General features: G+C 36.3%; 1 protein-coding gene across 1 annotated transcript in view; it reads left to right on the plus strand.

Moving 5' to 3' along the window:
• The first annotated feature begins 16,876 nt into the window (after window positions 1-16,876).
• Window positions 16,877-25,459, plus strand: part of UNC13C (unc-13 homolog C) — a 215,474-nt gene continuing 206,891 nt past the window's right edge. The window contains exon 1 of the mRNA XM_067305207.1: window positions 16,877-19,844. Coding sequence (XP_067161308.1) covers window positions 16,880-19,844 — 2,965 coding nt within the window. The 5' untranslated portion in view covers window positions 16,877-16,879. The remainder of the gene's footprint in view (window positions 19,845-25,459) is intronic.

A 25,459-nucleotide genomic window follows, 5' to 3' on the forward strand; every position in this document is an offset into this window, starting at 1 on the left:
TATGTAAGTGTGTTTACATGTACACATGCGTGCCTCATGCCTGAAATGTTAAGTACTCTTAGCCTTCTTAGAAGCAGTAAGGCTACTTTGGGAAAACCTTCCTGAGCAAAATGCTGCGGCTAATTCTATTAGTTCTGAAATGATTCAGTATCCAACCAAGTTGATGCAGGTTAAGGTAAACAAAGTTTTGAAGGAACTGCTGTCCTTATTTTTGGAGGGCGTGGGGGGGAAGTGGTGATCTGAGAATATAAATTGTGTAGATGGAACATAAATTAAACTACCTGCCACACTGAAAAAGTGAATGTTGCTCGAAACTCAGACTTCATACATTAGCTGTGACAACTGGCACAGAACTGAAATTCCTAATGTTTTGAGTGGTGTGACAGAGAGGAAATAATCTATCAGTTGCATCAGGCTTGACTAGGAGTGGGAAAAGTCAGCCTACGAGTTCCTGGCAAACAAGTACCGAAGTTGCTTTTTTTTGGTTGAAAAGCCAGAGTAGGAAGATGATTAAAATACCAAAAAATACTGTCTTTAGACATGTCTTGGATTTCTCATTCTCCTTTATTATTGCAGAAGGCCACTTCTTAAAATGTTTGCATAAAAATACATTTGCAAAGATACATAGAGGTGTATGGCCTGTTAGGTAACTTTTAAGCAAATCCAGGGATAGCATTTTTAAGCTGATGTGAATTGTTTGCCAGTTGAATTGAGGAGTACCAAACCGAACAGGAAACTTATAACTCAAGCAAGCATTTAGTTTGCTATTCTTTTATAGGGTTTGGCTATTTAATTTCATTAAGTATGTGAGTTTTTTAAAAATCTAGTACTTATAAACAATGGTTATCTTAATTTTGTCCCTTTCTGTAAAATAAATAATAAATCTGATTTTCTGGTGTTGCTTCAACAGGAAAAAAAAAAATCAAACTAAGGTAAGCTAAGAAAAGTGGAGCAAAACAACCTGAGCATAAGTAGATTTAAATCATTAGCTGTAATGAGTCATGTATTTCTGGTAATCTCTGGCTGGACATACTGTAAGGCACAAGTCTGAAGAACTTAGTTGCCCCACCAATACAGTAACTGATCCAAAAATAAACAGCTTCAAAAATACTTATTCTTATAAACTCAATGCATTAAAAAAAAAAATCAAATGTCTTTGACATCCAGTCAAAAAGCTCAAAAAAAATTTCCCATCTATTCATTAACCATTTTTAAACAGAAGTCTGTTATCCTGCATGTGACTCATTCAGATTTAAGCTTATTTAATTAAATACTAAAAGGAAGTAACTTTAAGAGAAATCTCTCTGAGACACCAGAGTGATTTCCTAGCCTAGGAAATGTCCCATGAGAAGTGTATATCAAAAAAGTATAGCATTGAAGCATAGATTATACTCAGGTAGTTTGTAAACTGAGAATGATCTCCATCCTTCTCGTTTTGAGGAGTTTCTATTTCAGAGACTATTTCATTAGCTATAGTTATAATAATAGAAGATGTTATTTTTGTTATATAATTTGAAGCTTATAGAAAATAAGCTATTTGGGCTGTCCTTCAAGGATAGTATTCTTGTGGAGGCAAAAGATAGTTTGTCGAATGCATTAAAGATACTGAAGAAATAGTTAGGATTGTGAAAGCAAGAGAAAGTTGGAGAGAATTGGAGTTCATGATGGTGAGGATTGGCAGGGTACATCTCATGATGCCAAGAAAGGAAAGGAGTCCCAGGATGAGGGGAGAGAAAAATATTGGGACAATCAGCCGTCATATTTATGGGAGATCTAGGATAGGAAAGAGAGCTGAGAACAGCCAAGAACTGAGCACCGATAAACTCGGAATCCTGGCAGAGAGAGTGCTAGGTCCTACAGTGAAAGGCTAATATTGATACTGATGACTAGAGAGAGAAGGCTCAGGGGAAAAAAAGAGATCCAAGAAAGCAAGTTACCTTGCTTCCGTGTCCATGATAAAACATGCAAACCTTTGCTGTGGCAGTCCTAGCACTGTGAGCAGGATTGTTGAATAGATTCAGCCTCTTGGGGCCTTGCAGCATCTGCTTCAGTTTAGTTTCCTGCTTCATCCTCTCAGATCTTTCTTGTGGTCTATATTGTTACCATCTACCCTCTTAACCCATTTTCAAGTTAGTGTTGCAGTTTTTTTCTTATCAATATTACTCTTTCACCACCTGAGTGATTTATTTTTTCTTTCCCAGTTTGGTGGTTTTACCTTTATTGCTTTATTATCCATGTTGCTGCCTTTCATAGCAAGTCTCGAGAAGACTCTTAACTAGCACTATTAATAATGCTAAGAAGTTTATAGTTGGATTTAAGTATATGTTTGAGGGCTGTACTGAATGGAGATCTGTGGCACTCCCACTCCGGGTCATTTTTGTTCCAGCAAGTTTTACCATGTGCAAACAGACTCTGCAAGCAGGATATACATAACTTAAGAGTCCAAAGCAGTTATTTATTTGTTAACGTGAACAATAGAAAGCCATGATTAACAAGTTACTAGGCTCATCATTAATATGTGCATCACCCTGGTAAGATACTTGATGGGTGTTTGCCGAGGCCAGGAAAGTGGGGAGGGCAGCCTCTGCTGCTCCTTGAAATGAGCTGATTCTTGGTGATGTTGAATTGCTATCTCTGGATTCTCTTTCCTTCCCCCCCCCCACCCCCCTTTATACCCTTTCCGATCAGTATTTTCCCCTTTTAATTCCTTAAACTTTTTTTCCTCCTATGTTGCTCACACCCTAATGACAGTTTTCTCGGTAAAACTTGGCCAAGGCCACCCACCTGCGCTGCATCAGATTTGATCTTGGATTAAAGAAACCTAAACTCCTAGGATGACAGTTACAATGCTTTCCTCAGCATTCCTCAGGCCAAAATGCGTCCACTGATAGAGCCGAGACAAAACAGGTCTGGGAAAGTGTAATGCACCCAGCCATGGCAGTGTTTGCATACAAGGGGTGTTTTATCTGGTACCAAAGTTGTAAACAATCAATAGAAATTACTCTCAAGAGGGAATAATAAAAATTGACTTGTTTAATGGGGCAATGTGAAAAAGCAGATGAGTTATACTAGTCAGAGTTCATTATACTTTCCTGACTTTTTTAAAACACCAGCAACAAGTTTATATATTTTTAAAGAGTAACTATTTGCACAATGCAGTTAATAATTGACGATTTTAGGATAAATAAAAGAAAAATAATCTATAGGCATTTTTGCAAGATTATGCCTGAAATTTAATGTTTATGTGGTTCCTGGACGTTTCAAGTTAATTATTGCAGAGATCAGGATATTCTTCTGTGTAAAAGTACAGTGCTGCACAGCTGGTTAGTTATATTACTGTTATGGTGGAATAATGAAGATTCATATTCTGCTGAAACTTTGGCACTTTTTTTCTGTGATAACTGAAGAGGTGAGTGCAGTAATAATAGTTTCTGTAAGAGATTGGTTACTGGAGAAAATGTTGTGATTATGGCAAAATTTCTAAGGACCCGGAAACAGAAAGCAAAGCAACAAACTGTAAAAGCAGTCCCTTAGGTAAAAAGTGACAAATGAGTCAGATTATTTTGCAAATTTGCTAGCAAATACTCTACTTTCCTAGGTAGGAAAATCAAATAATGTATAGAATGACCAATTTCTGAGATGGGAGAAGCAAACAAAATGGTCACAAGGAGAGAATGCAATGTGGGGGATACATTTCAGAAGTAATGCATGTTGTTCTTAAGTTACCACCTCAAATGCATAAAGTTATGACTGTGGGAGCTTGTACGTCCAGATGGGAGAAAATTCCTTTCTCTCTACTTAAATATGCCTAGTTATTGGGCTTACTTGAAAACTTTTCCTCTCTACTTGTTTTCACTGCCTTGAATCTGTAATCCAATCTTGCACTCCCTTCTGAAACTAGAGCCACCTTTTTGTCTAAATTGCAGCCTGCCAGAGGCTGTTACCGTGTTTTAAATTGTTTGCTTGTTCCTTGTTGTTAATTACAATTAAATTAAGTGAAGAAAAAGTAGTTTTAAAGGTTTTAAGTTGCATAATTTTATAAACCTAGGACTTTAGGACTTAGTTTAAGAAAACTGTTTTTATTGGCGACATTGGAGACGGTTTCCGGTAGGGGAGGAAGAAATGGCCTTGGCTTTCATTGCTTCAGAAACTCCGAAGTACTTCGCAGCGCGGGGCCGCCGAGCCGAGCCGAGCCGAGCCGAGCCGAGCCGAGCCGCCAGCAGGGGGCGCGCGGGGAGCGGGCTGGAGGCGCCCGCCCGCCCCGGGACCCTCGGCGGCGCTGCGGCGGCACGGAGCCCTTTGCGGCGCAGGGCGGAGGTGACTCGCTGCGGAAACGGCCTCGCTGCTCCTCCCAGTTTGTTTTTCAGTCAGGACAGATCGCTGGTTAGGTTAGAATATGGTCTTTAAGGTTTAAGGATTGACATGGTTATTGCCATCCTTAGTGAAGGGGAAGGAAGGTTGTCCCTAAAGCAGATGGAGAAAAAGATATAACTTAATTCTGTGACAGCTTCGCAGACTTTCAGGCTGAAATCCATCATGAAGTATCATTTACTTCTAAGCTGTTTCATCAATTATAATTAAGTTGCTGTTTCAGTATAAGTATTATGCAATAAAAATATTCAAATAATAGTTATAAATTGAAGTATTTTCATTTGACAGACAATTATTCCTAAGCAATATATACAAAAACACTGTCTGAACAGTTGCTTTCTTTCAGTTTTTACATAAACTTTTGAGTGTTCCCATATGTGTGTAAAATACAACTGTACAGGACAAGATGTCCTCTTTTCAATATGCAGCTGAGTTCCAGCCACAAAATTGCTTTCTATGCGAGTATTACACTACTTTATAAGTGAGTTTGTTCTGCACGTAGACAAGTGATTTGTTATAAGCTTGATAACCTAGAATGTGTTTTATATCCTTAAGAATGAAATAATGACTAACATAGTCTGGGTACAGATGGATTCAAATTTTTTCTAAATTAGCACATGAATAGATTAACAAATTAAATAAACTTGGCAAAGTTGTAAACACTTCTGAATTACTGAAATCATTTTTCCACTGAAGAAGAACTTGAGAGTTTAAACTACTGAATCAGGAACAAAGGGCACTACTGTACATGTTTTGATGTGCAACAGGATTTCCCTGTATCATGGTCCATAAGAGTAAAAAGTTTTGAGTGCATTGCAAGTATGATTTCAGGATTTAATTCAGTTCTAACAGATTTTTGCCATTTGAGAGAAATAAAGTTACCTTTCAGTCACAGAACAAGAGAAACAAGTCTCAGGTTCTCTTTTAGAAAAGATGAGAGATGTTATTTGCAGCCCATGTTCTGAAGTTTCTGGGGAAAATTTTTCACCTCAGAGTTGCCAAGGTGCCTGGAGCTATTCAGTTGGAGTTACTCTCAAGTTAGCAGTGAGTAATAGCAGTTGTCGTTTGACTAAGGTGGGTTCAATAGTTTTGATCCATTTCACCTTGAGTAGTTGCCCATATCATAGCTATCCTGGAACGGAGTGAATCATTTCTCTCATCTTATTCTGTAACTTTCAGTCCAGGATACAAAAGCAAAAATATGCTATTATTATTTTTAGATGGATAAAGAAGGACCTAATATTTCAGGATTGTTAAGAAATTTGGAGATTTTTGTGGTATGTGCTTTTCTTGTAGGGCTGTGGTACCCAAATTTCTGAAAACCTAAGTACTTGGAAAAACTGGCAAGGTAATTGGTGGGCTTCAGGCATCTTGTTCTTAATAGGATATAATTTATTCTTCATATCACTGTACCTAACCGGAAATACTCAAATACCATTTACAGTATGGGGTGGCAGAATTCGTCACAGTCGTTACTTTTTTGGCTATTATTCTTAAACTTTTGGCCAGATGGTTGAAGAGGGTTGCAGTTTTCCCTATTCCAATGTTTTAAGTGTTTCTCTTATGTGACAATGGAAAAGCGATTCCATAAATAATGTTTTGAGAGCAGGAGCTGACTTGCTCCTGTACAACTGTTGACTTCTTCAAGTTGTACAATTTCATCTTGCACATACAGTGAATACTATGAATTGCTGTTTTTAAGACCCTCAACATGTATGTACCTGGAGCTTTGTTGTATTTCCTTTTTTTAAGATGCTGGTTCAGTAGCACTGCTTGTGTTAATCAAGAGCGCTTGACCAATGACTGCTTCAAAGAATCATCACTGAAAGTTGTGGTCACATAATATGGAAATAGGCAGACAGATTAGCTGTTCTTTCCATGCAGGCCTACAATTGGACATTGTTTTCTTCATGTAGGAGCTGGCTTGGTGTGCAAGCTAGGCTAAACCAGTTGCTGACACTATTAAGATACTAAGATTGGCCCAGAATTGTGCAACAGAAGTTGCATCACCTCTATACACAGTCTATATTTGTCCTATTAATTATGTGGGAGTTTAATCTTTAACATTATATCTGTAATGCCTCAGTAAAATGCAGTGTCAACCCTTAAAGGTGGTTCTTTAAGGCTACAACTCAATCAACGTATGAGGTTACTAGCAAGTAACCACAAAAACCCAAATGACCCATGTATGCAAACTGTTCCTTTGTATTGTTTTATTGAGGGCTGACATGGACACCTTCTATTTTTTCAAAATATTCCCAATATTTACTCTTTTTAATGTCTGTAATCTCAAGACCTATTTGATTATAGTCTTGTCCAAAATCCAGTTTATTTCTGTTGTAAGTGTATGTCTAGAGTGGGTGGACATGCTCAGGATTAGGCCCTTGCTGCCTGATTTTCCACATCTTTATATGAATAGCACTGCTAATTTAAAGGGAGTGTTATTGTAACATCTCATGTAATTAAGATGGTGTCACTGAACTTTATATCAGGAAATATTTCCTATTGTGCTCTTATATATAAGTCATTGTGTTTTTGGTGGCACACAACATGTCAGATTTGAAACAGCATTATGTACTGGTCTATATAAAATATTAAATAATTGTCATAGGATAATAACTAGAAAAAGATTTGAATAATAAAGCATTCATTCATCTAGTTCTTAACTATGCCACTTAATTACATTTATAGCTGTAGGTAGCATTCATTCAACAGGACATAATAACTATGAAGGTCCATAATTGCTTTTTTTATGTACAAGAAACATCTGAAATATTAATTTTTCCTGGCATACGTAAGTGATTTTGTTCTAGAACTGTTCCACTTGTAAATTGCACTTTAAAAAAGCATTGTATTCCAAGATCTCATAGCTGATAGTGTTAATGCAATGACTTCAGAAAGTAAAAGCTGCAACCAATAAAGTTTTAAATAAGTATTACTAGAAATTATGTTAAATATTTATTGCTGCCTTTTATTCTGGTATCCATAATGTATTTCTGAAATACAATAACTGAATTACTAGTTTCTTCATTACAAATATGTAAAATTTACCAGAAATTAAAGTTTTGTTTATTGTTTATTCTAGCTGAAAATTTAGTGTTTTATACAGCTTTCCAGTGCTGCTATTTCCTAAAATCAAAGTGGTAATAGTGTACGTGTATGTATATGCACATACATACTTGTATTGTGTAAAACTTTCACATTTAGATTATATGTACATTTTTTGCATATGGAATGATTTTAAATAAGATCATTCTGATTACTTTTCTAGAGCTCTTCATGTGACAGAGAGTTTTAAATATATCTAATACACTGTCTGTGGCCTTATGTGCACCATTAAATTAGTTAACACTTGGAAGAAACACTCGTTGTTCTCGTGCAGTATTATCATTTACTCACTGCATGCGCAATAATAATCCATCCTGTTATTTGGATCCCAGTAAGCAATGACTGAGCCCTACTGTCTAGGTATTAACTGAGAACATACAAAATACTCTGTATGCAAATAAAAAGTGCTGTGTCTGTTATTATCTGGAACATCCTTAAATAAACATGAAATGATGATAGTTATGAATCTATTTAGCAGATTCATTACCAAAAATGACCAGCTGTTGATGAAAGCCCCCCTGAAAGAAATTGCTATAGAATTCTCTCTCTAGGTCACATTACACTGATAAATGAAAGGTTAGATGAAACATGGCCCTACCAAGATTTCCTCACCAAGCAAGAGGTACTGTCTCACACTGTCATCCTTGTTGTGGCCAGTGATGTGCCTGCTAGCTCTTGCGAAGCACTGCATTTGTTGTTTCTGTGAGCAAAGCTCTCACTAAGCCTCTTTTACTCCATCTGTGAAGCAGGGGAGCTGCCTGCCACACAGGAGGGCTGTGGCTATTGCAGTGAATACTGCATTCAGAAGCAGTGGCAGGAGAAAACAGCAATGGGTGAAGTTACCAGCACATAAAACACCAGGATGATTACTGTTCTCTCATGTTGATGTTGTATTTGAGCGGGAGTAGGACACTGCCTCCCATTTTGCTATTACAGAGGAGAAATAAAGCTGAGATGCAGAAGGAATTAGTAGCTAAGAACACAAGCAGTCTTGGCTGTTAGCACAAGTTGTAGGAGGGGGGAAAAAAAATAAGAGGAGGGAGGGGAAAAATACATTTAATGCTGCCTAGGGAATACGATGGAATTTAGAACAGATATCGTTGCAGACTGACGGCGTGCCTGATTGCACTTGAGTTGAATCACTGAGAAGCAGCTTCATGTTGTATTGTACCGTTTTTAAGGCTGAAGAAAGAGTGGGAAGATAGGAATGGAGTTGTATACAGTATTTCTGCATAAAAGGAAAATATTATAAAGATGGTGGTATGTAACTTGTATTTTATTTTTTAAGAAGAATTTAATCCAGGTATGTATCCTCTTCTTATTTGTGTATCTAGTCTACATACATTTTCTGTGTTTCCTTTGTTTCCCTTCCTTATTTTCATTCTGAATGTACCTCCCACTGTTCTAGCTAATGTAAGGCATTGAATTGTAACTGATTTGCCTTCAAATGCTACAGTGTTGATGAAACTGTATGGGCTTGTGGACTTAAGAATCAACACTTCATTAAAATGTTGTTGTTTACTTTCATTTTATAATGGTGGTAAGTCCACAATGTAAGTATAGTAAAATAGTATAGTATTTGATTTTACAATGAGTCAGAACATTTAAAATTATATAAAAAGATAAATTAAACAATTCAAAGGTATGAATACGTGATGAAAATGTAGTATGTTTTGGTTACACTGCCCTGTAGGTTTTTTTTCTAGTTCACGATGGGATTAGTAATAAATTGAACTTTACAGATGCTTATGTATTTGTGAGTATTGATTAATCTTCAAGATGAACACTCTGCAGCTTTGCTTTGAAGAGACAGCTTGTTTAGAATACATGCTTGATTCTGTTCCACAGCTAAACCTATAAGTAACTATAAGAATACTCTCTAATGTATTCCCCTCAAACTGACAGCCTGAGAGAATGCGTAGCCATATACTACTTTTTGTATATCCTTCTACATTCAAGAAAATAATATTAGTATTCAGTCTTCTGCAATTCAGAGACCAAGTAATAGTGCCTGAAACTATTTTCTTACTATGAAATTATAATTCTTCCTCTTAATACAAAATAAATTCTCAGATGTAAAAAAAATCTGATAGTGTTCATTAACCTTCCAACTTTCTTTAAAGCAGCCTGGGTTCTATTGCATTTTTGTTGTGTATTAATTATAATTTTTTTCAATTGACAACTGATTGTGAATAGTAAAAGTGGAATTAAGTATAAGGCTATGTGCCCTTAAACTAAGGACACTAGTACTCTTTTAGTGGTCTAGCCTGGTACCATGTATTATAAACCTTTAAGGCATTAAAAATAATGCTTATTTGATTGTTTAGTCCTGAAGTCTCTTAAAATACTCTGTTCTGTTTCTAATTGGGCTGCAGGCCAATTTCAAGTAAGATTTCTTTAAAATATGTTGGTGCAAAAAGGGTTAATATCAGTTCCAGCATCTTAATACTGATGTTAACCCTTAGCTGACAAGAGTTCTTGCATCTGGAAAGATTTCACTGGTGTTACACTATTTAATTGCTCTGTGATGTGAAAATAAACCCTCTGTTGATCATAAAGACTTAATCATTTTTCATAGTGGAGGTAGTATAGATGCTTGTATTCTGAATGAAGCTGTCAGTGATTATATAAAGTTGTCATTTTTATCTAGTATAATACACACAACTGTTATTTGGCAATTGATAGGAAACCTAAATAATGAAATGAAAATCAAATGTTACTTGACATATTAGAGTGTTCTAAAATGTCATGCTAATTCTTACCATAAACAATCAATATACTGATAAAAGTGTTGAGAGAATGTTGTCGCATCTAAAAGATGTAAGACTCAAAAGTAGTGTTTAAGGCTAAAATGTCTTTTGTCCATCAAAAGTTACTTTTGTAAAGGATATTGTAATAAAAAGTATGGTTAACTGTCATTTCAAAGATATTTTATACTGAAGCAAGTCTTAATACAAGATAAATGAAATTTTTCTCTGGAATTTGTGCTAAATGAAGAGATGTATAAACGTTTTCTATCGCTGTACCATTTCCTTGATCCTGCAGTGATGTCGGTAGAACATTGTGATAATGTGTGTGTATTGCTGTGGAAATACTTAGAAGTCCTAAATGAATTACTGGGACTTCAGAGTTTTATTAAGGAGTTGAAGACTGACTGCTTAAATTAGCTCTCCCAATTCATAAAAGTAGCAAGAAGAATGGAAAATTCCAAACTTTCTTTAAACTGTAGTGTTGTGAACATCTAGGAAGAGTTCGTTTATATGAAGTAGTATGCTTGATTCTGCCTCGTGAGACCATTACAGTAAAGCAGAAGCTCTGAAGCATAAAAATTCTTTGGCACCTAAGAAGGTTCTTACGCAGGTTTTCTCATCTTATCTGTGTCATTCAATTAGGTTGAAGCTCTAAAGCAGGGATTCTTACTATCAGGTGGAAATCTATGTATCACTCCGTAGTTGTCAATATACTGAAGCAAATAATGCCGTTCTTATCAATGAATGTCAAGTCAGGTGTTTAGCAAGCATGGCTTGTGTGTGTGTGTGTGTGTGTGTGCGCTCATCCTTGTGTATCGTACTATTGACATGAGTTGTGGTTTGTGCTTGTGGCATTTTTTTTCTAATATAAAAGACACAGATGACTTCTAGCATTTATGTCAAATGAAAGGATATTTTTTCAAAAACTCTCCATTCCGTATTTTTTTGTTCAAAAAGTTTGATAGAAATATTAAACTATATTCTAGAAAATATTTAAAACTTTTTTTGGAGGGATAATGGAAGCCAGAGGGTTTTCAAGTTGTTTTTTTTTAGTTATTTCAAGTTGGTCACTTACTCTGATTGTGGAACATTTAGACTATTTTTGTAAGGAGATTTAAGAGGAAACAATTCCCCCCCCAAAAAAAACCCAACCCTCTACCCACTGTCTAAAACAATCCCTGTTGTATAGATTTATGCAGCGCAAACACAATCTCTGTCCAGAAGAGAGAGAATCCAGGGCAGAGCATAGCCCATCCCAGGGTTCAGGCCAGTGTAATTAGAGAATTAAAATTCTATACCTAGGAGAAGAGGGAGGGATGCATGTTTTTAAATTTTCTGAGGTCATGATTACAGAAATTGTTTAAATTTGAATAAGTTTGAAATGTTAGAGTAAATCCTAGAGAAACTGAATAGTGTTCAGAGCAAAATGAGAAGTTAGTATTGTGGGAGGGTTTGAAAGTATACTTACTATAGTGTACTGTAGATATCTTCTCTGCATATGCATTATTTTTAGAGTAAATCATATCACTTGGGCTTTCTGGATATAATGCTTCAAAGAAAACTTCTTGGTAACTTAGTAGACTCATGATTGCAGTAACCTGGCTTTTTCAGTGAGAAATGCAAATATTATTAATTTGCACATAAAGATGTGAAGAACAGTGTAACTAAACAAGTCAGAAAAATTTTTGCAAAATAAGTTGGTTTTCCTACAGCTAGTGTCTTGCTTCAACAGTAATTGAGCAAAAAACGTCTTTGAAACTGCAGAAAAACTGTCTTTTCCGATGGTGGTTGTAGTGGCTGGTGAGCAGGGAGGGAGACTTTTCACTCCAGAATAATTACTCATCCCAGCTGGCTGGGAATTTATACTTTCTTCTAAGATGTCCTGAAGACAATATGCTACTCTATATTATAAAGTAGTTTACAAATAACTGTTAAACCACTGAGTAAATTCAGTAATATACAAAATTCTGTATGACTTCTCTTCCAGACACTCTTTTGAATCACAGTGAGCCAAAGAAAGTTTTAAAGATGTGCTGTTTGCGTCTATTTTTACCTGTTCTTTCATCACCCCACTTAATTCAGTTCAAAGTTAAGTCAAATAAAAGCTATAACCAGTGACTTGCAGTACAGGTGTTAAACATTTAGATTAGATTTCACAGTATAATTGGTGAGCATACATGCAAGCTCTTCAGGAAAGTAGAAGGCCTTGTTGGTTAAAAATTAACAGATTGAATCATCTTTGGACATGAGTTTGAAGCAGCACTTTGGTTATATTAGCATCATGCTTCAAAAAGAAATAAGCATTGATAGATTGATAACAAGCTCCATAAAGAAACACCTTTGGATAAATAAGCAGATATATTGAACTTTCTAAATGATTTTCAAGGACAACAGAAATAGCTTCCTACTCAAATGGAGACAGAGTCATCCTTGGCCACTAATGGTATTGGACACTAAAAAGTAGATTTCCTGGATCACAAATAATGTTAATAGAAGGATGTGGTGATGCTTTCCAAGTCAAGGCATCATACAGCATAAGTGATGACTTCTGCAGCTGCTTTCTGTCAGCCAGCTACCCTCTCTCCTATTCCGTTAAGATTGATGCTGCCATTAAAATTGATATTGCCTGTTCGAGCCTCTCTCTTATACCAATACTGAAAAGATAAGTAAATCTGTAGCCAGCTAAGCCATAGAGCTCAGTGTCTTCAGTGTGCTGATAGCTCTCCATGATCTCATGTGTTTTTTGGATTTTTGGCTTTAAACAAAGTGGAAAAAAGTGATAAGATAGGGTAGAACTCTGCTGTTTGACCTGAGGAATTCTTTGGACAAAAAGGAGTAATAACCTGAAGGAGAAAGCAGAGCTACTCTGTTACTGTTGTGCCTACCTTCACAAGGGTTTGCAGGCAGGTCAGCTCTGCGGCGTATGCAGTATTGACATGAATAACATTTTATGTAACAATCTTTAGAGATTCACCAAGCACTTCATAACACAGCTCAAAAGTGTTGATATTTAAGAATATAACACAGCAAATAAGTTGTTTCCAATCAAGTTCTTCTGAATTAAGAGTCATCTGTGGTAGGAGATTTTGTCAGTATGAAGCTACTATTGTAGTAAACTTAAGAAGCAGTCTGGAGTGTATGCATTTATGCTTGTATAAAAATGCTAGTGCAGTCTTCATCCAACAGATATAAATATACTGATGTAAGTACAGTTATGTCAGGATCATCTTATTCCAAGATGACCATAAGGCTAGTAAAAGACTATATTTGAAAAATCTGTAGATCTGGATTCCAGTTACTCTGCTATTGATTCCTAATGTGTTTAACAGCAAGAGAAACTCTACCTGAGTTTCCACAGCTGCAAAGTAGGATTGCTTATATTCCGTTTCTGTCATGTATGTGATTGATTCACTTCTGTGAAGCATTTTGTATATTTCGGATATTGCTGCCTATAGGAAACAGCCCTCCTTTGGGAGTAATGCAGACTGGCATTGCTGCTTGTTTTTTGGCATGTTTCTTTTCCCCCTACTGTTTTGGTATGGTGAACACAAACTGCCATATGCCCTCTAAATTGAGAAACTGCTCTTCTGTCTCATCTTTGCCCCCTTCCCGTATGCACAGCCCCCTCATTGGCTGACTAATAGCATAGAGGGCAAGCAGGACTATGGTTCTGCCTGTTTCTTGCTTTTCTTGGGACAGTCTGCTTCCACAAAGCTACTTCTGAATGGAAGAGGGATGCTGCTTTGCAGCTGTATTTACTGGGGTCCTGGGAGAAGGTCAGCTATGATCTAGCTATTCATTTTAAATACTGAAATAGTCTTGTAAGTTGATTGCATTTTTTTTTCCTTTGTAACAATAGGAGGTTAGGTTTGACATGCAAAGAGTTTGACTATAAAAATCCTATAGTCCCTCTGACTTAAAACCCCCTCCCCAACCACACTAAAAGGGGGGGGGAGAGGGGGAACAAAATGAAAAGGAATTTTGAGAATCTGTAAGGACCTGGTGCTTAGAGAAGTCATTAAAAACGCTGTTTGCATGCTTTAAAAAGCTGTCAGTCTTAACCTGGCCCTTCTTTTAACTGACACGTTTGTTGTATGTTTGGGAATGAGATCCTTTATACCTGATCCTTCTGGCTGAAGAGTTTTATTTTGGCAATGCTTTGTTATTGACAGTATTTTTGGAATTGAGCCAAATTACCTGTTCACCATCAAGTTCAATGACAAAAACCTACCTTTAGACTTGCTATGGGTAAAAGGTTGCAGAAAATGTCCTTTCTTTACAGGAGGAACCCATTCATTAAAGATTTCTTCTACTTCTAACCTCACTCTGTATAGTTTTTCAGTTTCCTGCTCTGTAACCATCTAGCATGATGTCTGTCACTTGGACTGTAGATGTTTGAACTTGAATCCGTATGTTTAGAACAACTTAACCCATCTTTGTTCAACTTCATCATATATATTGGCTAAAGTTAATAAACAGAATAAAAGTAAGAGAGTTGTGATGGTTCATTGGGGGACTTGGATAAAAACAGAAAATTGTTGAATGAGAACTTGCAGCTCATTCAAATAACTGGCTTAGTCCTATATGCTTCACCAAAAAATGTTCCTTATCTCCTAGAGGTTCAACCTGCATTAATACGCTGATTTAAAATAGTAAGAGCAACCCTGATGCAAGTCTGTATGAAAAGAAATGGATGAGACCTATAATGATTCAAACTGTATTCTACATCTATAGATAACAATTTTAGAAAAGCAGTATTTGATAGAGCAATGGTATGATCCAGTTGTCATCTTACAGCCTGTAGTTAGTATTACTGAGATGGAATGGAACTCACATGAGAGAACCTAATTCGGCTCCATTTAGCAGATATGTGTGCATCTTTAGCAGTGCAACTTTTGAATTGCTACGGTGTTGTCAACAACTGCTTTTTAAATAAAATTGAGTAATGAGTATGTAGTTATTTATACTATTTTTTAGTATCTTTGATAAAGAACATAAGTTAGACACTGGATAAAATTTAAACATATTACTGGCTACGAAAACAAGATTCTTCTACAAAGGAGTTATTAAACCTTATTTAAAAGGGATGAAGATGTTCCAGATTCCAGTGATAGTTTCATTATCTCTTGATGTTTTGTAGCCCATGCCAGTAAATAAGCTTTCTAGTTTGTTTGTACAGTGTTGGTTTGAAGTCTTGACGTGTGCGAGCAGATCACAATGTTTTATGAAGTGCCATGCTGTTTGCAGATGAATTGGATAATTCGTATCCTTTCCCCCTCTTATGTCACCATGGGGCAAGTTTTAACCCTTTGTATATCCTGTATCTTAATAAGCTTCTTACTCTGCCAAAGAATTTTTAGCTAGTTCATAAACTGAAATGGTCATTTTAAGGACTACTACTTTGTTGGATTCTTCTGAGCTATTTGTCTTGTTATTTATTCTGTAGCTCTGAGACTGAGTTGAATGGTATGCTGTACAAAAGTATAGCTATATGTCTATTTAAAATGTATTGACTGTTTTTCTTATGTTAGGGAATAGACACTTCTAGGTATCTCCTGGAATCTCTTCTTGCTCTTTCCTGTTTTAGATCAAATTACCTTCCTGTTGTAATGCCATCTCTTTTTGTTCTGAAACTTGGGAATCACTTTTTTCCCCCCTGCTTTCCATCTCATCTGTTTTGTGTAGACTTTTTTTTTTTGGTGACAAAAATGTGAAACTAGTAACTTGAATGAGAATGTTCCATCAGTTCTCACTATGATTATCTGTCACTTTCCAGTCTTTTTCTCATTCTTAATGAAGAGAAACCTAGAAGCTATGCACGCATCAAGTCCTGGCTTACCATACATAACATATATTAAAGACTGCAAGATAGTGTCTGTTTCTCAAACCATAGTCATATGCATAATTCAGTCTCAAAATAGAACAGTACTTCATACATTCAATGCCAGTTTGTTGCACAAAATCCTACCTTGCTCTAAAAAGTGAACCAGGAGAGACCTTTCTGCTTGCTGTCATACTAGCTCAGAAGGACTTATTCAGTTATTGGTTTTTACCATTGCTATATATCATAAAGATATCTAAATTGAAATGTTAATATTACTCTGAAAGAAGGCAGGCAGCATTAATAGCAAATATCTCAAAGTCTGAGAATCAAACTGGGCAAAGAAGTCTGTAAATAAATATAGCTTATTTTATTTTTAAAATACTCACCCAGGACTGCTTGCAGCTTCAGTTGTTCATGAAAAGCTGTATTCAGACAATTATTTAAGGAAAATATAAATAGATAATTAACAACTCTGTGTTTCCTTTGTAACCCAACTAAAATAATAGCAGTATTATTGAACAGTAAGTTTGTTTGGCAGCCATAGTAATATCATTCCCTCCTTTTTAGACACTTCAAGAAACCATGCGCAGCAGTGTGAGATTTTGCAACACATACAAAACACCTTCAAGATTTGGTTTCTAACAAGCAGACGTGTGATTTCCCCCCCCCCCTTTTTTTGCTGTCATGTGATGCCAGAGCATCAGTGGTTTACATGTCTTTACTCTCTATTGATGAAATATTTGCTGATGATCCTGCTGGAGATGCAAATATTTGTCTGGATCAAAAATTGTGTTTTGTGGAAACAGGTTAATATAAGTTACACTTCATGGTTTCTGCACTTTTAAAGAGCCTGATCTCATCTTACATATATAAGATTTGCAAAGGAATGTTTACAAAGAAACCGGGAAATAGTACCAAAAAAAGAGAGAGTTGTCAGAGCAAAAAGGAACAAGACTTATCCCAGATTGGGCAAACAAAGAATCCAAAATTTTCAAATACTTTGAAAAGCACTGTTAAAAAGATTGCCAAGTGTCCATCTGCTCGCAACTTATCAGCTGAAGAAGAGGAAAGTAATAGAGAATTTTCACTTTCTCCAACATTCAGTTACAGAGTTGCTATTGCCAATGGACTACAAAAGCCTATTTTTGTAACAAACAATAATAATGAAGATATAGTTCCAGATCTGTCTTCAAATGATAGTTCATATTCTGAATCATTAAGTGAAGTAAAAAGTAACAGCAAGAAAAAGGAATATTTATCACACACAATGCCTGTGAGACGCAACAGAAAGAGTTTAAGCAGCCTTGCACCATCTGATGGAAGCTCTGATGGAGAACGCACTTTACACACACTAAAGCTGGGAGCTTTACGAAAATTAAGGAAATGGAAGAAGAGTCAAGAATGCGTCTCATCAGACTCGGAGCTAAGTACATGGAGAAAAACATGGGGCTTAAGAAGTAAATCTTTAGACAGAACTGGTCGCCACCAGAAATCAAATACTCTTGAACCTGGCTTTAGTTCAACAGGTTGCATTAGTCAAACCCATGATGTTATGGAAATGATCTTTAAAGAGCTTCAGGGAATCAGTCAAATTGAAACAGAACTTTCTGAATTAAGAGGGCATGTAAATGCTCTGAAACAATCAATTGATGAAATTTCTAGTAGTGTAGAAGTTGTACAAAGTGAAATTGAACAATTGCGAACTGGATTTGTACAGTCCAGAAGAGAAACTCGAGACATACATGACTACATTAAGCAAATAGGCCATCCAGCAGACAAAGCAAGTCTTAGGTTTCTAAATGTGCCTGAAGAGAGATTTGAAAAAACTGAGAATATAGTTTACAAAACATTAATAGATAAAATGGGATTCTCAGAAGCACAAAGCACTATTAAGATTGAATTTGCTCAAAGACTGGGGCAACAAAGGGACTGTCCAAATGCGAAGCCAAGACCAATTCTTGTTTACTTTGAGTCATCACAACATAGAGATCTGATATTAAAAAAGTCTTATAAACTTAAGGGAACTGGCATTGGAATTTCTACAGATATTTTTTCCCATGACATGAAAGAGAAAAAAGAAAGAGGACTACCCTCCTCTCAGACATATGAGAGTATGGATATGAAGCTGTTAACTGTGGAGACAAAAACTAAAAAGCGTGATTGGGAGTCACCTGACAGTGATAAAGAGATGGAATCAGATATAAATAAGAACAGTTATGCAAAGATATCTAAATCAGCACTTCAAATAAAAACAAGCACTGCCAAGGGGAGTATCCAGTCACCAAATACTAGAGACCTTAATAAAACTGCTGACAGTAGCACTTTTTCAAACAGAAGAAAATATGTTGATCATTCACCAGAATATGACAATATGGAAAAGCAATCCAAGGCCTACTATTCAGACATGACCCCTGTATGGCATTTGCAGAATGATTTTGCAACACCAAAACTTAGCCGTTCAGAGTCAGATTTCTCAAAATTGTGTCAGTCTTATTCTGACGATTTTTCAGAAAACCAGTATTTTAGCAGAACAAATGGCAGTTCACTATTGTCTTCCTCAGATCGAGAACTTTGGCAAAGAAAGCAAGATGATTCTACCAACTGGTATGGTGGCTCCCAGGAACAGGCTTTTGCCCAAGGTGTGCTACAGTATCCAGCGCAAAATGAAGTAGAGAACACAGAAACAGTTGACAGTGGAGTAAGCAATGGAATAATATGTGTATCTGGAGACAGAAGCCACTATAGTGGTTCTCAGCTTTCTTTACATGATGATCTTTCACCATGGAAAGAATGGAATCAGTTGGAACAAGGGGCAGATTTGTGCTTAGACTCATCTACCCAAGAAGTTTTTGCATACGATATGAGCAGCCCTTCAGATCAACAGATGGATTTCAGAACATGCCAAAGTTCTGATCTCCAGTATGACACTGAGAGTTACGATTTTACCCTCGATGGTACTTCTCCATCATGTCCAGGCCTTGACAGTGAATCACAAAGTCAGTGGACTGGTCAATACGATGATTATCAGGAAACAAATCCTAACTCCCTTTATCAGAATCAAAACAGATTGCCTATGATGTACCGAAGTCAGAGTGAACTACCAAGTGATGACTCAGAAGAAGCACCCTCTAAATCTTGGCACAGCCGATTAAGCATAGATCTTTCTGATAAAACTTTCAGCTTTCCTAAATTTGGATCTACACTTCAACGTGCTAAGTCAGCATTAGAAGTAGTCTGGAATAAAAGCACACAAAGTTTAAGTGGGTATGAAGACAGCGGGTCTTCTTTCATGGGAAGGTTTAGGACCTTATCTCAGTCTACTGCAAATGAATCAAGCACAACACTCGATTCTGATGTTTACACTGAGCCTTATTACTATAAAGCAGAGGATGAGGAAGACTTAATTGAACCAGCTGGTGAGAATGAAACAGATTACGTAGAAGTAATGGAACAAGTCCTTGCTAAACTAGAAAATAGAACTAATACTAGTGAAACAAGTGATCAGATCCAAGAATATGAACTGGAACAGCCTTCATATGAAACTCCTTATGCAACACTACAAGAGGAGGAATATGACAGACAGTTTGACAGTGTGGTCAGTGAAACAATATTAGAAGTCGAAGGTGACATGGCTGCTGACATAGAAATAAAGGAAGATGAAAATCAGAATGTCCCAGAGATGCCTACTGAAACTCCAAAGAAAAAAAGAATACGACCATCATTTAAAGAAGCTGCTTTAAAAGCCTACAAAAAGCAAATGAGTGAGTTGGAAGAGAAGATCCTTGCTGGAGGTAATAATGTTTTAATGTTGTCTTTTAAACAAAATATTGTTCTTATTAAAGTTGGTCATCAATTTCTGTATGGTATCCAGTTCTGCTTCCATTGAGCTTGGTGATTTCTGGTTTTACTGTCACGGTGAAATTGTTGTCCTGAGAAGTCAGAAGGCTAAAACTTTATGCCAAGTCTGTTTTGGAAAGATTTTCTTAATATGTCAAACAAATGTTTATAACCAATTGTATTACTTTGAATTGAAGGTACTTCAAGTCTTTTGCAGTTTAATTTTTAAACTCTTGTTAAAATAACTAGACAGTAGACTATTCTTAGAGTTGTCATGTAGCTTTATAAGTGTATTCACAGGAGCAGTCCAGAGGGAACTATAGTGTTTCCTTTAGCAGTTTTATAGGCATGGCTCTATATTCATCTTGATGAGCAATGGTCTGCAACCTATAATTTGCTGTGTAATTTTGATGAGAGTGCAAGTCTAAACTGATCTGAATTCTGTCTACCTGTACTCATAAGACCTCAGATAAGTAGATGTTTCTCAGAGAAGGAAAAAAAAAGGAAAGAAAAGGAAAGAAGAGGTGTAAATGTTAGCGTCCCTGTATAAGGGGGGAAAAAAAAGTCTTAACTCACAGAAGGTTTTGAGAGAAATTTTTTTTCTCATGATCTTTATATTCTGTGCTAAGAGACCTGAAAGCAGACAATTGTTAAATATATATAATTTTAATACCTCTTGTAATAAAGAAAGATGGTGATTTTCAAGATTAACCTACATTTGAAATGTTGACATTATTGTACTGCAAGTGCATTTAATTGGTAGCTCATTATTAATCCAAATAGCCAGATGGTAATTGTCACCTTGACTGAATCTTTGTCTGTCTTGCAAAAATAATAATCAGAGACATTTATATTAAAGATGAAGAACTGTGCTGTTAGCCAAAGAGTGTGTTTAGTAGTAATTAGTATCTCAGGCTTTGGATGCTGCGTTTCTTTCATATTGGGTAACTACTTTTATAATGAACATTCAGTCAAATTGAAAGTGTTGCATAAACAATTAAATATTGCTGATATGAAAGTCTGTTTTTAGACTGAAATAATGATACTAAGTTATAGATTTGCATTTTGCAGATATGTTTCTACAGTACTGTGTTAGACACAAGATGGTGTATGTACTAAGAATCAGCTAGCAATAGTTAGCATTTTCATTACTTTTTCATTGTTAAACACTTTGAGGTGCATGTTGGGGGGAACCCAGTCGTCGTATCTAGTCATCGTTGCACAATAGGAACGTAAAAGGCATGGAGAGGTAGTTGAAGAAGGCTTATGTTGAAGATGCAAGACTGAAATCATTGCTGCCAGTATATTGTCTGTGCCTTAGTGTGTGTTACTAGATAACATGGGTGGTTGTTAGAAGATGAGAAGTTACTTTTGGTGTTACATCTCATGTGATCAGCCCTATGAATTACAGGAAATATTTTTGTTCTTCCTTTAATCCAGCAGGTGAAAAAATTTGTACTTCAGCCTCTTAAAATCTACTGAAGTCTTTCTTTGTGAATTACTGAAGTACTTCTTATAGCGTATTTGCAGAGAAGTCAACTGGCCCAAAAGTCCAATGTTTGAAAAAGTGTAATTGGATGAAGACTGTGGATTGTAGAGTGTCTGCACAGTTATAAAATGTCATACTAGGGCCTCCATTTTCCTTTTCACTGAAATAAAGAGAGAAGGGAGTATAGTAAGAGGTTAAAGGGAATTTACAGACCAGCTGCTACAACAGTGGTACTTCTCAGATTACCCTTATCCTGAAAACAGAGTGCATTGACGTTTGAGTAGCAGTTCTGTGTTTTCTCCATGCTTTCCATTTTCTGCGCCCACAGGGAGGAGATATCTTCCTGTCAGTGATTCTGCCTCAGCAGTTAGTAATTGATGTGTTAAAAATGTATTTTCGGGTCCTATAGAACACCTGGCAATATTCATTGACAGGACTGTCTTTCATGCTTTATGTCTAATGGATGAGTGTGATATTTTACTTGACTTCTTGCATTTGCAGAACACCCAAGAATTCATCAGAGTTTAAAACTTTCAAAATATATTTAATAGTTGAAGTGCCGTACCAAAAGAATACGTTACCTGAACAGTTCTGCTGAGTGACATGTTATTCCAGTCAAATCTTTTTTGAATTAACTTTCAGTGAGCAGGATGACTGTGATATTAGAGAGTCTCTTCACTGATAAGGAAATCCATTTTTAGAACACTTTGTGTGCAGCCTTTGAAGAAGGCTATCTTTTTAATGTCACCTTTTCCTCAAAGAGCAAACACATTCAACTTCCATATATCATTTGAATTGCACAGCAATTTTGATTTCATTTACAGTAAGTATAAGAAACAACATATTGCAAATTAATCCTTAAGTTCTACAAAATGTACAAACTGTACAGTTTGTAGCCTGTTAGTTCTCAAACCCTCCCTCCCCCCTCCCCATTCTTTTCACATGAGGCCTCATGCTTGTCCAGAGAATACTTACTTAAATGAATCATTTAAGCAAATAATAGTTTGGGGTATTACACTTTGCTTTTAATGTTTGCAGGAGCAGTAATACCTTTAAAGAAAAGTGACTAATTGCTAATTTAGCATTTACATTACTTTTATGAATGGTTTTCTGACTCTTACCTCTATAAATGATTCATATGATTCATATAAATGATTCAACTTCTGTTTTTTTTATTTGTGGATGGAAAAGTGCTGGTTGCAGATCAAGTTCCCGGAATTAATCTTCATTATATAACCAAAGCATAACTCACTGTTTAGTGAATTGTTTAATCTGTCCGTTTAGGCAGGGATTGGTAACCAACAATCTGGCCAACAAGAGATGTAGCTAAATAGTACAATAGTAGTATTTCTCCAACCTAGGACAAAAAAAAGGCTTAGATGAATGTTCTTATTTTCATTCTAGTAACACATGAGGTAACGTCATTGAAACTTTGGTGCATAAATAGTTTATCAGTGCACAACAGTCCAATTGGATAGTCCTATTCTCTCTCTAGTTGGAGAGAGAAAAATATACTATGGGCTGATTGCTTATGTATTATTTATTACAACATGTTTCTGGAGACATACTGGAGTGAAAGTAATAGGATATGTGGATGAGAGGAGATGAAAGTAGTACATAAGTTATCCTCGGACTTAAAGTTCTGTAAGGACATAGAGGCATTGTGATGATGCCATAAAACTCCTAGGCATGTATATTAATGGAAGGATTGATGACTTTTTAGAAAAATACCAGAGAACTGCTACCTAGTGTTTTGTTTCTTTGTACACTATAATCAAGAATTTCTTTTCCCTTTTTTTTTTTTTCCAGGCCTCACTTGTTACTTTCTCTCTTTCTAGCTTTTTTTCTCCCTAGTGGCTTCTTTTATTCCCTCCCCATCCTGCTCTCCTTATCTTTTACAGCTGCCTTAGAATAAACATCATTCTCTCTCCTAATAAAGCCATCACTCTAGATAAGCTGCTAGAGTTGCATGAGCTCTTGAGTCACCTTTAATGATAACATAGACTTCCCTGTGTGAATGGTAGTTTACAAGCAATATCTTCTTAATCTAGCTGATGAAGATCTTGCTGATCATTTGATGACCAACCAGATTTTAAAAACTCTCAACAACAGCAACAACCAAACAAATGTCTTTGGTCTGGAGTTTTTGGCATGGAGTAAGCTGTACATTGTTTATGGAGTCAAGATAGATGAACTTGTCTTATGCTGTACCTATATACAGTGTATATACACTGTACATATGCACAGTGACAGGAAGGATTGGGGAAGCACAATATTACAATCAAGTGCTAAGCTAAAGAGATTCTGTTTTGCCACCCAAGTGTAATTCTAACTACTTTCATGGGATGGGTGCCAGACTTTCTGTTTATGCACATTTTCCAGGTGATCAATGGAGCATCTATACAATTATGTTTCCCTGGATGCTTAAGTAGAAGAACGTATCTGTGAGGTCTCCAGTTCCTAATGATGCAAAAGTATTGTTGAAATCATGTCAGCCTTGGGGTTTGCCTCCCTCATCTGTAGAGAATATTATGATATCTTGCATGATCAGAAGTTTTGGTAAAGACAAAATTGACTGATACATAAAAAATTTTAGCAATAAACATAGATACATACGTACAGACACTTGCACTTTTATGTTGTCTAATACATAGAATTTTTGTGAGAGGCTTTTTTTTCTGCAGTTGCTCATGTTTAATTTTACTAATTTTCAGATAAAAACCTGTATAAAGAGGTTTTTTCAGGTAGTCCATGTCTTCTAATTGTGTTGCTGATAGAGCTGTTTACAAATGTCACTGATACTCTAATAAGGTATATGGTGTATAATAAAATACAGGTTAACTAGAAAAAAGATGAAAACACTGTTGAAAACAGAAAAGACTGTAATCTGCTTGCTCTAGCAAGTAGCTGCTGACTGATCTGCTAGTAGTTTCTCTGGAGTTGGCCAATAAAACAGGTTAAATTTCTTTATGTAGCACTGGGACCTCAGAGAGGTGATGGCGGAACTCGTTTTGACTCTGACGTTTTTTTTCCCTTTGAGAACTGATCTTTCCTAATCGCAGAGGCCAAGCAGCAGCATGTGATTTTGCCGGTGGTTTCACAGCTCCGCAAGCTGTGTATAGCTCCAGGTACCACTTGTAATTGCTGCTTCGCCAAAGAAAATCTTGTCCATCAGCTGCACATCAACCAAGAATGAAGAAGGAGAGACAGAGAGATGATCATGCTTTTGTGCCCTTGCTGCTCCATCCGCTTTTCCTAGAGAAAACATGATCATAACTTAGTGTTATCAGGTTTCTGCAGACTACAGGTCATAACACTGTTTCCTATTTTACAGTTAGGCATCTCTACCTTTTTCTCAAGATATTTTTCTTTTGTCTTCTGCAGCTTTAGAGTACATAGCATTTTGTTAGAACACAGAGAAAAAGATTTCAGGATGAAAGGGTTATTCGTAAAGTGATCCAGTAATAACAACTTCTCCCACCTCATCAAACCTATCCTGTAATCAGTGGAAAAAATCCTTCTTTTACATCTTGAACTTACTAGTAAAAGTAAAATAAAGCAGGAGAGAAGAACATACAGAAAATAGATGGGTAAAAGCTAAAGCAGTCTTTATCCTTAACCTTAACCCACTGGTCTCCATGTCCCATTTAGCACAAATAGGATAGAACTGATGGTTCTCCACAACCATAAGGCTGGGAAGATACTGTAAAAATAATGGAGTGTGGTTTGGGAGCTTTTGGAGCTGGAGGAGGGGAAAGGTGGTTGTCTTTTTAGTTCATTTGTTTGTTTTCCTTTCCTCTGTCAAGAAAATACGTTCTTTAGTAACCAGTCTTCTTTGAAGTCCTTTGCTGGGTGAAAATCCGCCTGTATATAATTGATTCTAAAAAAATGAAGAGTGTTTTTAATATAGTGATTATGGAAATCAGAGGGATTAGTGTATGTCCTGTTGGGTAGAAAAAGCCCAGTGGGAACCACAAGTCATGCCTGCATTCTGCTGTACCAGTCTGTGGCTTTTAATATCAGTCTGTATCTTCAGTGATTATGCTTAATTATTCCAACTTATTATTACTTTCAAGCAGA

This window comes from Apteryx mantelli, chromosome 15, assembly GCF_036417845.1.
Source record: "Apteryx mantelli isolate bAptMan1 chromosome 15, bAptMan1.hap1, whole genome shotgun sequence".
Taxonomy (NCBI): domain Eukaryota; kingdom Metazoa; phylum Chordata; class Aves; order Apterygiformes; family Apterygidae; genus Apteryx; species Apteryx mantelli.